The sequence below is a fragment of the Ailuropoda melanoleuca genome, chromosome 3 (assembly GCF_002007445.2).
Source record: "Ailuropoda melanoleuca isolate Jingjing chromosome 3, ASM200744v2, whole genome shotgun sequence".
NCBI lineage: Eukaryota > Metazoa > Chordata > Mammalia > Carnivora > Ursidae > Ailuropoda > Ailuropoda melanoleuca.
In genome coordinates, this window is record NC_048220.1 from 103,066,341 (window position 1) to 103,078,586 (window position 12,246).

Consider the following 12,246-nt stretch of genomic DNA (forward strand, 5'->3'; position numbering starts at 1 on the left):
CTAGATGTTTCTCAGCCCTACAATTTTAAGGCCATTTGTGATCCTTTTTCCTCTTCTTCCCCCACCCCCATTCCTACCTAAAGAGCTACAGTGAAAGAGTCCCATGCCCTCTCCAGCTTTTGGCTATGACTATGAAACCTACCCTATGCCATAGTCACCTCCTAGCTGAAGCCAAGAGGTTGCCTCTCCAAAGTGGCACTAGTTGCATCTTTGCTTCTGTCTCTGTTTCACATTGCCCTTGCTCCAGGGGGCCTCACTGCCCTCCCTCTTGGTGGGGGCAGAGTACACTCCTGGGTGTTCACCTCTCCTTTCTCAGGAGATGGCTTTTAAAGACAAAGAGACTGTAAAGAATAAAAATGGAATAAAAACCCAAGGCAAAAAAAAAGGTCCATTAAAAAAATCAGAGCGAGGGGGCCCTACAGAGCAAAATGAGTGCCTTTTTTTTTTTCATGAATTCTAATAATCCACAGGGAGCCCTAAGGGACCCTCAGAATATTTCTGGTTTTGGAAGACTGCAATATGTTAAGGATTATAATACCAGCTCTGTTGGGTAGCTATGGACAGTTTTCTCATCTGTAGAATGGTGCTGACATACCCAGGCAGAGGTTGTCATGATGCCGAGTAATGTGATCTNAAATCATGGAATCAGACAAACACAGATTATAATACCAGCTCTGTTGGGTAGCTATGGACAAGGGAGTTAATCACTCTGTGCCTCAGTTTTCTCATCTGTAGAATGGTGCTGACATACCCAGGCAGAGGTTGTCATGATGCCGAGTAATGTGATCTAACACCAGAGTGCGTGACACATAGTAGTTGCAACAAGTGAAAGCAAGTATTACTACTGTCTTGGGAGCCGAGAGAAGATTGGAGCATCCCTGAAAAATGGGGTAACTGGCAACATTAGGATGACAGGTAACTTTGTTTTCTGGGTCTACGTAACTTCCTTGTCTCCAGTTCTACCTGATTTTCCTCCAGATCTCTTCACAGACCAGGACTGCGTTTCCCCATGTGACACAGATAGTTACTGACAGCCAGAAATTCTCTCCATTAGACTGCTTTCTCTCCATTAAATGAAAAATAGGAGATGCTTAGAAAGTGACGTGTTAATTCAACAAGCACGTATTTGAATACACAACACCCGGTGCCAGGTTTTGGATGAGCTGCAGAGATCAGTCTGCGTCTTGGTGAGGAATGGCCAGGGTAACTCTAGCGCAGGGCAGCAGGTGAGGGATGCCCTCAGAGACAGGCAGTGACAGTGGTGAGAGCAACTGCAGCATCAACAGCTCTTACTGTCTGTGGGTCAGCCCTGTGCAGAGAAAGAGCTTTCCAGGCATTATGTCATTTAATACACTTTTGCTGGGTCGTCTTCTTATCACCCTCATTTTCCAGAAGAAGAAACTGAGGTGCAGAAAGCTATCTTCCCACACTTGAAAACTGCTAGGATTCAACTGCAGCAACCCTATTCCAGGCTTCAGGCATAACCATTACCATGAAGCACAGCTTCAGAAGAGTAATTGGGGCTGGGGACCCAGTGTTTGCAAAGGGGGAAGAGTGGAGCAGGAAAGATGGGAACAGTCAGTCCAATCAGAGGGGATGACAAAAGGAAGCACAACTTGGCTTGGCTAGAGCCCTGGCTGAACCTGGGAATCAGAGGGAGACACACCTTAGATGGGGGTCTGAAGACATAGTAGGGACCATCTTGCTGCTATTTTGAAGATAGAGAAGCAAGACAGACAGAGGAAGTTACTCACCCAGTGGGCTAATAGTAGATTGAGACTGAACTGTTTTCTAAGCTCCTTTACCACGTCCTCCAGTCCTGTGGTCCTGCCCCCTGTGACAAAAGCTTCTTCCATTGCCTTCCTTGGGTAGGACTCCATCCTGCTTCCAGCAGGTACTGGGCTTTCTTATTTTAAGGCCCTCTTAAGCCACCAGAGGCACACCATGAGTATCACCACCTAGGTTTGTCATTTCTGTATTAGTGTGCCTGACACCATTTATCTTCTGCTTGATACCTTGGGCTTAATTTGCCTATTGTCTTCCTTGAACATCCCTGGGGCAAAAGTATTTATTTGCACAGATGGATGGTATGCCTAACTCATATTCAAAACCATCAGACTCCTCTTAGGAGTATGGGCATACATTCCCCATCAATTCGATTAATAATGCTTTCATGTTTTCCCTATGTAGAATTTTGTACTTCTTTCCAGATGAACAATTGGGTCTTCCGGTCGCAGATGCTGTATTTCCAGAGAAAGTTTAAAAAGAAACAGGAGGTTCTTTCCAGGAAAATGTAGAACCTAGGAAGATATAGTCGTGGGCAGGCTTTTTTGGTTATAGAGACACAGGGATCATATTTCTTCTAGTGCGGCCCCCATCCATGGCCTGGATTTTCTAAGGCATGTGAAGGATGAGAAAAAACATAATGATCACATTTTGGAACACATACTTGGGACCCAAAATGGGGGGGGGAATGGGGAAAATTCCTTTAAAAAGTACATAAATATAATATTCCAAGTAGGTCTAAATTCATTAAAGGTACAGTGCTATATTATACTCCTCACCATTCTTCCAGGGGTCTCCAACTGGTGGCCCACAAGCTGAATCTTGGCATGTTGCTGTTTCCTCTGCATAGAGTTCCCAGGGCAATGACTGTCCAGAACGGAGTGGGGGCTGTGTCCTTCAACTGACATATGCATATCTCAGTTCACCACAGCCCCCAGACGACCCCTATGCTTGTGTTACTGAGCTTACACGAATTACTTCTGTGACTCCTGGTTAAGTCCCTCCCCTCCTTGTATGCCAGAACCTTCTTCACCTATCAGATTGGGAGGGGGGTTGTTGATTACGTTTTCCAGGTGTTGTGCTTATTGCTTGCCTCCTTTCATTATAAGGTAAGCTCTTAGGAGAGCAGGGAGTTTTGTCTGCTTTGTTCAGCGATATGTCATATAGCACTTTGAACCATGTCTGTTGCATAATAGGTGCTAAATAAACATTTAATGAGTGAATAAATGGCTCTAAACATCCCTTTCAGCTCAGTGAAACACTTTTTAAAAATGTGCCTATTGTGATTTTTGAAAGGAAAAAGCCCAGCTCTTCTTCAGTTAAGCTGCTCAAACCTTGGACTTTCGGAGCACTCTCGAGAGGGAGAGCGTCGTTTGACTTCCTTCTTCCTGATGGCCAGAATTGCTGGCTGAGATGCAGGAAATGATGCTTTTCATTTGCATATCCAGTGAAGCCTGTATCCTCCTGTCACTGCATTCATTTTAATACTTCCATGGCTCCTGGAGATTCTGAAACTTCTACTCATGTGCTTCCCAATGGTCTGTGAAACTGCTGGGCATTGGAGCCTGGCTCTGGGTCTTGCTTTCAGGTAGCAGAGGATTAAGGTTGAAAGGAAGGAGGCACTGAGCTAAAGTCCCCCAGGGATGGGGACAATCCCAGATATTCCCTACACAGATCACACCTGACACATTTGCAGAATCCCCTCACCGGGGCCAATGGTGAGGGACAGATGATTCTGATGCAGGGGGTCTCCACAGAAACCCCTATACCTAGTCTTAAGGAAAGCTTAAGCATCTGTCTCCTACATTTCTTGTATCATGATCTTGCATCATATCCTTGTGTTTTTGTTCCCTGAAGCAATGAATCTGTGTCCCAAATGAAGTTTATGTTTTCTAAAGGTGAAATATTTTATGATTTCAGGGAGCTTCTATCAACGTCCCTGAATTTCTACTCTTAGCATCCCTTCTTTCCTCCTGCAGCACTTAAATGACACAAGATGAGCAAGAGAAGGAGGTTTGCATGACTGTCTCTGGGAGAGGAGGTGGGAGAACAGGAGGTGGACGGGGTGGATTTCTCATCACCTCTCAATGTCATCGCGTACTGGTTGCTATGAAACTTTTGTGTAATGCAAAGGTCAGACTGCTTGTTGGTTATCAGGTTGGGATCTGCTCATTGGTTATCCTGTTCCCATGGTGAATCAGTTGCTTGGCCCGACAAGTAGATTAGCTGGTGGGGGTGTGTGTGTGTGGTATAGGGTTCTTGGAGATCTCTGAAGTGCCATCACTCCTCCACTTGAGACTTCTCACTGAGACTAATTATCTTCACTAGGTAGAGATAATTATCATATATTCTGATACATTTTAAGATCAGGAATAAAAGAGTTTTGAAAGCTGCAGTCATAATTTCCCATGTTCCTCTATTCTCCTAGGACCTTCCGAACCCCTCTTGTTCTGCTTACTAAGGTTATCTGAACCCAGGAAAGTACTTACCCCATGGACAAGCCATCGAGGAAGTGGGGGCTGTGGGAATAAAGAGGTGAAGAGGCTCATTCTTAGCTCACTTGCAGGCAGTGGAGCCCTGGGTTGACATTGCCAGGTAGGCAACATTGGACTGGGCATCAACAGGCCACAGGGATTGTCTCGGTCACCTCAGAGGAAATCGCTTTGCCTCTTGGGCCTTGGTTTCCTCATGTGTAACATGAGATGGATAAACTAGATCATCCTAATGATCCCATCCAAAGCTAAAGGTCCCCGGAACTCTGGTTCCATGGTTTCCAAGTGCTCTTTATCTCTTAGATCCACCATGGACTCTTCCCTCCCCTCACTCTCATATATCCAGTCCATCAGCACATGCTGTCAGTTCTAGTTTCAATGTAGTCCACAAATCCATCCTCATGACCATTATAATTTCCATCTCTATAATTTCCCCTAGACGGCCATGAGATCCTCTTGCTTAGTTTCTCTGCTTCCACTCTTGACTATTCTCTGCCTGATTCATTTTCCTCATAGCTCCCCAGAGTGGTATTTTAGCATGTAAATCAATCCTTCCCTTGCTTAAAACTCTCCAGTGTCTTCCCATTATATCTAAAGTGAAACTCTAAATCTATACTATGGTATGGGGCTGCGCATAATCTGGACTCTGCCTACTTCTCTGATGTTTTCTCTGTTCTCATTCACTGCAAGCCATATACACTGGTCATCCCTTCGATCCCTGAAAGCTGCTAAGCTCTTTTCGATCTCAGAGCCTTTGCACACGGTTATTATGTCTCTCAGCTCTGTGCAAGCTTACCTCTTTCTTACCTATCAGCTCCTCAGAGAAATTTTCTCAGGACTCCTTAAGTCAGTCCCCTGTAATTCCACTTCCCTTATTATCTATTGCTACAGCAAGGTCAATTTATTTGTAGCACATCACAATCCCCTGTTTAATGTCTCTCTTACAGCACCATACTTGCCAGCTCCTTGAAGCAAATATGCCTAGCCCCCATGCTCCTCATTGATGTATCTTCATATTCTCAGCGTCCTGCACCATGCCCTGCATATCACGGACAATTAGCAATATCTGTTGAATAAGTGAATGACATTAGCTACAGATAGGGGGAAATGATGTAGAAAAGAAAGTTGAAGGAACTAAAAATACATTTTGCCTGTGATGGTTTTGTCCCTCCTTTTGTACATCTCTTCTCAAAATGTTCCTCTCTATGGGAAAAGGAATCTAAATATCTATTAAAAATAGGTCATCAGACACAAGAAGCAGGCCTATGAAGCCAATTCATGGATGGCATTTTAATCTCATCATCAGCCTAACGCAAAAAATTGTCATCTGTGATCACAGCTAAACTGAATTTTAACTTTGAATTTAAATATCTTACACAAACCCAATTTCTCATATAAATATTTTAAGGAGAGGTGGGAAGGGTCTTTAAAGCATTTCAGGAGCATTTACTGGCATATGTCATTGAATGTGTTAATCACAGATTATTTATTCACAGTGTTGGTGCAGAAAACATTGGCTTTAGGCACTGTGGCCAGTGCTGCTGGTTGATTCCCCAACCATCCCCACCCCTTCCCCTCTAGAGGCTAGAACACCTAAGTTCTTGCCTTACTGGCCTTCCTTGCCACTAGAAGCGATCATGGGCCACTGTTCTGACTAATGAGAAAGAAGCAGGCATCAGCTGCTGCGGTGGGGAGTATTCTGCTAAGCTTTTGTTTTTCTGATCCAAACAGCCAGAAATGGCAGTCCTTCTTCCTTCTTCCTTCTCTCACTGCTTGAATATGCACATGATATCTGGGTGTAGCCACCTTGTGAATATGAGCAAATGCCAAGACAATCCCAAAACAGCAGATCCTGGTTTCACTGAACCATGAACCACTGTCTGCTTCCATGCTTCTTATAATGTAAGAAAGACAACTCTTCATCTGTTCATATTCCTGTGGTCAGATTATTGGGTTAATTGAAGGCAAGCACATTTAGCTACATTTTGTTGGCTTTGATTAATAGACATTAACAGGAACTTTGAAGAGATGAGGAGATAAAGCTACTTATGTATGAGTGTAGATACATGTAATTCAGATGGAACTTAGTTTCCGAAAATCTAAATCAGTGAGGATTTATGATCTATTCTTTAAGTAAAGAGCAAGAACAACTAACTGAAGCTCATTTGGAAGGATGTTGGGTGTATACAAGCCCTTTAAAGCTCTTCCCACCATAGCCCCCAGGTTGTCTGACACAGTGCTTTGCATGTCAGAGGCTCATGAAACTTGGGGCAAAACAAGCAAAACAAAAGCTTCTGTTGATGTTCGTAGTCTCCGGCTCTGATCACTGTCTAAGCGCCCTGTCTTTCTTGTCTGGCCCTAGTGAGTTGAAGTAGACGCTTTTTCTCTTTAGTGTATATTTCCAGGATACATTGTGATGTTACTCTGACCCTCAAGGGGTTTCTATAGGGCCCCGAAGCTCTGGGATTGGCCAGGGGAGGCCTAATAAGGAAAAGTCCACCTCAAGTAGACAAAACTTCTTATTCTGGAAGGTTAATTCTTTTGTCTGTCAGTCCCTTTAATCCACAATGACAAATCCTTCGGCCCAGTTCCTGTGAGGAGGAGACTCAGGAATCCAGGTGTTGCTGGTCTCTGGAGTGAACCACTGGCTATTTCTGCTTTGTCCCTGGACTTCACAAGAAGGGAGAAGTCTGGTGGCTTTCAAATCAGTGGGAGTGCCTTTTCTTCCAGTGAAGTTGAGTAGAAGCCCAATATATAAAATCAGTAAAATAATAAAAAAATGGCATCTGTGTTATAGTGCTTCCTGGATATTATGTTATGGGTTCTATCTGTATCGATCTATTTTAAACCTCACAACAATACTTGAGGTGGGAACTGTTCTATTTTACCAGTGAAAAAATAGGCAGCGAGTGGAGGTGTTCCATCGGAGATCAGGAGGAAGGAGGCTGGGTTGGACCCTGCTCAGTCTCCTCTTCACCTCAGTGTTGGCTCCTAAGATACTCTAGTGGAACCCTCAGAAGGCCTGGAGACAGTCTGAAAATTCTCCTGCAGTCAGAGGTCACAAACTCAAATACCCTCCCAGGGCCCAGCTGAGTAATGAAGGAATGGAGGTGGTTAGCTGGGGGCCGTGGAGCTAGTGGGGGATACATGGATCAGGTAAGGAGGGCAGCTGCCATGTGGCTGTGCACAACCATGACCAAATTCTGTGCAGATCAAATAAAAACAGGCCTGGCAGGGGATTCGGCTCTTGTGGGCCACCGACTTGAGACCTTGGGAGGAAGGGTGGGAAGTGTGAAAACATACCCGGAGGTCAGACCACTCAGGTGAGCCCTTAGGAGGTGAGATGCCCACTGAGGAAGGAAATAATGGAGAAAAACAACCCCCTGGGTCTTTTTTAGACACGTGCATACTGTGATGGCCCTATATTATACTGACGAGCTAAGAGTCATTTCTTCCCACTGTTTATCTACTGGCCTGATTTATTTTTAAGCAAGTCCTTCCCCTGCTTGGTTCTATCTACTCTTCACCATGTGTTTGCCAGTATTGGCCAAGCATCCAGTCTCACACCTCCTCTCCCACGCACCCCACCCCCCAACTGTCTTCTTATTTAAAGAAAAACACGATTATAATGGTGAACAATGAGACTACCTAAATTATACAGCAGCCAAAATGAGTCCTGAGGGAAGCTCCTTAGGAAGAATTTTATTCCATTGCTACTTAGGAATATTGGTTCTCACTGACACCCAAATGCAAAACAGACAGGTGGTAAAGAGGCCTCCAGCACAGGTCCAGGAGGGCTTAATATTTATGTCACCCCCCAGAGGGTGACAGTGTGTGCAAATCTATTCACAACAGCCAAGTTCTAAGTCATGCCTCCCTGTGTGCTTTAGAAACTTGGTAGTCTACAGGGGACTACTTAGTGGAAAAGGAGTTCATAGAGAGTGAACAACCATAAAAGGAAAAGGAAATATAGTCAGTGCTTGTGTATCAGGTAAATTGGAGGGGATCTGTGGCATGAACATTCCAGAATGTAGTTGAAAGAACATTACACACAAAGATAGGAGTTCAATAAATATGAGGATTGGTAGATTTAAAGTTTTCTTCATGCCCCCTACTTTACATCCTGCCTTTTTTTTTTCTTTCTTAGCTTCAGAATAATTTTTTTCCCAAAAGAAATAGTATTCACAATCTAACATGTAAGACAGACAAAAATGGAACTACTCTCGTTCTGTGTGGGGGGCTGCAACCTCACTGATTTGGGCACCCAAGTTCTCTCAATGCAGTTTCTGAGGCACCTCTGAGAAACCCCAGTTTTGAACCACAAGAAACAAATTTACATCACCACGGGAACTAGATTATTTCTGAGGTCTGTCTCAGAACTAAGAAAAAGAGAATCTTTTCTCTTAAAAATGAAGAAACCGAGGTCTATCAGGGTCAGGTGACCTGCTCAGGGCCACACAGAGCACACTACAGCCAGTGCTGGGACCCACTCATAGTTCAGCGCTCCTTCCATCACTTAGAAGTAGTATAGGGTGGTGGTCTGGGTCTCAACTCACCTAGCTACTAGCCCTGTAACCTTGGCAAGATTCAACATTTGTGTGGTTCCTCATTTATGAAAGAAGATATAACAAGGGTCCCACCTTATGCTTCTGTGAGGATTCAGTGAGATAATGCACATATGGGACTCAAAACCTTGCTTCCCATCTGAGAGGTGATCACTAAATGTTAGTTGTACCATACTGTCCCTCACCCCTTCTCTGAACATTTCAGCTACAGAACATCAGACTTGTAATTATTCCTGTTAATCTTGACAGAGCACATCAACCAGATAGCAGACAGAGCTGGCTCAGACACAGGAGGCATCCAGATAATCAACAGCATACACTGGACAGTTGACTGTAAAGCATAGTTGAAAAGCTGAATACAGTGAAGTTTGGAAACAATTCCTATCCCTTAACTTTCCAGTATTTGCTTTTTTTTCCCCAAGAAAAATACAGCATTGAGCAAAGGGGTTGAGAAGAGCTGACTGACCTGGGAGAAATGTCACATCCTTGTTGCATGAATGCTCCCAGGGAGAACCACAGACTGTTGAATATCCCAAACTCATTGGATTGGTCACTGGTTGTCTGGTCCCGCCCTTCCTCAAACTCTTCACTGTGCCATTCATAGGGGCTGAAGCGGCTGACCAGGAAAAGGACGACACTCACTCCAATGTAGGCAAAGACAATGCACATCCAAATCTCATAAGCCAAAGGATCGAGGAAGGAGAAGACCCCAGGTTTGGACTTCTGTGGCTTTTTTATCATGATGGAGATCCCCAAACTCATAAATGGCTTGGAGAAATCTATCACCTCTTCCCGGACCAAGGTGATAGTTAAAGGAGCTACGGCCACATCGGCTCTCTGCAAAAAAAAAAAAAAGAAGAAGAAGAAGAAATGCAGTGAGCTCAGCAGCTCTGTATTCTCTTGTTTCTCTCTCCACTGAATATTCTTTTGCATCTTGATGTGAGAGTTGAAAAGAACCTTAGAAGTCTAATCCCTCCTACTCTCTATAAGGTATTTCTGACAAATGAATGATCAGCTCACTATCTTACAGGAGAGATTATCCCATTGTTTGACAGCTCTGACTGTGAAGGCATCTTCCTCACATTACTGGAAGGGGATGTTGTGATATCTGTTGCTTCTGCCTGCCCAGCAGCCATACCTCCTTCTTCTGCTGGAAAATCACTCCTGCTCCATTCTTAGTCCTTCTAGCTCAAAGGGGGCTGATCACCTGGTTGCCTGGTGAAGCACATGACCTGGGTTTGGCTATCATTATTTCATTTCCCTGGTCAGTATGATTCATCCAAAAATGTCATAGGACCAGGGTGCCTGGGTGGCTCAGTCGGTTAAGTGGCTGCCTTTGCCTCAGGTCATGATCTCAGGGTCCTGGGATCAAGCCCAGCATTGGGCTCCCTGCTCAGTGGGGAGTCTGCTTCTCCTTCTACCTTTCCCCCTCCCCCTGCTCCTACACTCTCTCACTCTCTCTCAAATAAATAAATAAAATCTTTAAAAAAATGGCATAGGACCCAAGTGGTTTAATGAGCATTAGCCCTGACAGTTCGAGTGAGAGATGCAGAAACTGGTCCATAATATAATTTGGGCCATGCTAAATTCAGGGCTTACCCTGGAGCCCTAGGAAAATGGGTTAATATATTCTCTTTATCTCCAGGAACATGAACCAACCCTTCTGCTTGCCTAAGCCAGTTTGGATTGGGTTTCTTTCACTTGCAGCTAAGATAGCCCTGGCTAATAAGGTGGGATAAAGGCAAATGGGATAAAGGCAAATTTAACTCAATAAACACTTATTGGGCACTTACTATGTGCAAGCCCTAGGCTGGAAGATGTATGTGAGCTATGGTCCCTACATTCAGGGTATTACAAATTAGTAGGAGAGTTTGGGATACATATCCATCCCCCCCCGCCACACACAACTTCTCAGTCTGCAAGGAAGGCTGGATATGTGCTATCCAAGAGATACAGAATGGTACAGGAGAGAGACCAGAGAGACATTGATTTTGGCTGAGGAGATCAGGGGCTGCATCATAAAAGAGGTGACACATAAATTTGGCATTGAAGGAGGGGTAGGATCTTGTTCCTCTGGCAACAGTACACATTCCAGAAGAAGGGAAACATGTGAGTGAAGGCCTTGCAGAGAGGAGGAAAAGGTGCATCACAAGTATTTCTCAAGAAGACTCCTAAGAAACATACAGTTAATTCACTTTTTTAAAATTCAAATCCAGCACATAGATAAACATAAAAAGATTGCAGTGCTCATTCTTGGACACCCAGCATGTGGAATCACCAGCCTTGCTCTTTGGTCTTCCCTCACTCTCCCTAATGGCAGAAGCACTGGCATCTGTACAATAAAAATCCACTGCTCTGTTGGCCTGAGATCAAGAGATACTGGAAACCCAAAAAGGTTCCACAGACAGGTGCCACAACACTCATTTTTGAAACAAGAGACACGTCTGTGCAAATCTGTTCCAGGAGGATGGCTTTCTCTCATGACACTGCACTACAGTCCAGATGTGAAGCTGGTGACAGATGCTGTGCAGACAAGGGCCCCACTCAGCTGCTGGCTGGTGTTGCACAGACAGGATTTCCTCTGGTTACTCTCATTGTCTGGGGTTTTAGAGAAGGTGCCTTAAGTGGAATAAAAAGCCTGACTTCAGAATGACTTAAATTCTCACCTAGAGAAAGAAACTTTCCATAAAGCAATGTGGAATCAGGTGTGAATTTGATAGTAATTCTATTTTTTTCCTAATAACCATTGCATAAATCCTGATATACCATATATATATATATATATTTTTTTTTTTAAGATTTTATTTATTTGTTAGAGAGAGACAGCCAGAGAGAGAGGGAACACAAGCAGGGGGAGTGGGAGAGGAAGAAGCAGGCTCCCAGTGGATCAGGGAGCCCGATGCAGGGCTCAATCCCAGGACTCTGGGATCACACCCTGAGCTGAAGGCAGACACTTAACGACTGAGCCACCCAGGTGCCCCCCCCTTTTTTTCCCAAACACAAGCTAGTGCAAGGGAGAAGATATCTACTCTTTCCTCTGTAACCTAACATAGAAAGAAATAGAGAAAAGGAAGGGAGGAGAAAAGTCATGGAAATAACCGAGAGGTACTACCACAAGTTGCCCAAAAGGGAGATGAATGAAGACCAGCTTTGAAAGTAGTAACAAGAACAGAATGGTTTTGTTTGATGCCCCCTGATGTGAGTTAACGGATGGAACTGCAGACTGGAAAAATCCTAGCAGCACATCATCTTAGAGCTCAGTTCATTCAGTGATTCCAGGATTTGTTTCATGGAGCATGATTTCTGGAAGGATGTTCATAAGTACGACATGAAAATAAACATTGGAAAACGTGAATTTAAATGGGTTACTTTGGGGCAAGACTTCTCAGAACCTTTAAAAGATC

General features: G+C 44.2%; 1 protein-coding gene across 2 annotated transcripts in view; it reads right to left on the reverse strand.

The window, feature by feature from the left end:
* The window catches only part of GRIA1 (glutamate ionotropic receptor AMPA type subunit 1), a 312,889-nt gene that overhangs the window by 77,960 nt on the left and 222,683 nt on the right, over nt 1–12,246 (reverse strand). For both annotated transcript variants that reach the window (XM_002923596.4, XM_002923597.4), the window contains exon 11: nt 9,309–9,679. In XM_002923596.4, coding sequence (XP_002923642.1) covers nt 9,309–9,679 — 371 coding nt within the window. The remainder of the gene's footprint in view (nt 1–9,308; nt 9,680–12,246) is intronic.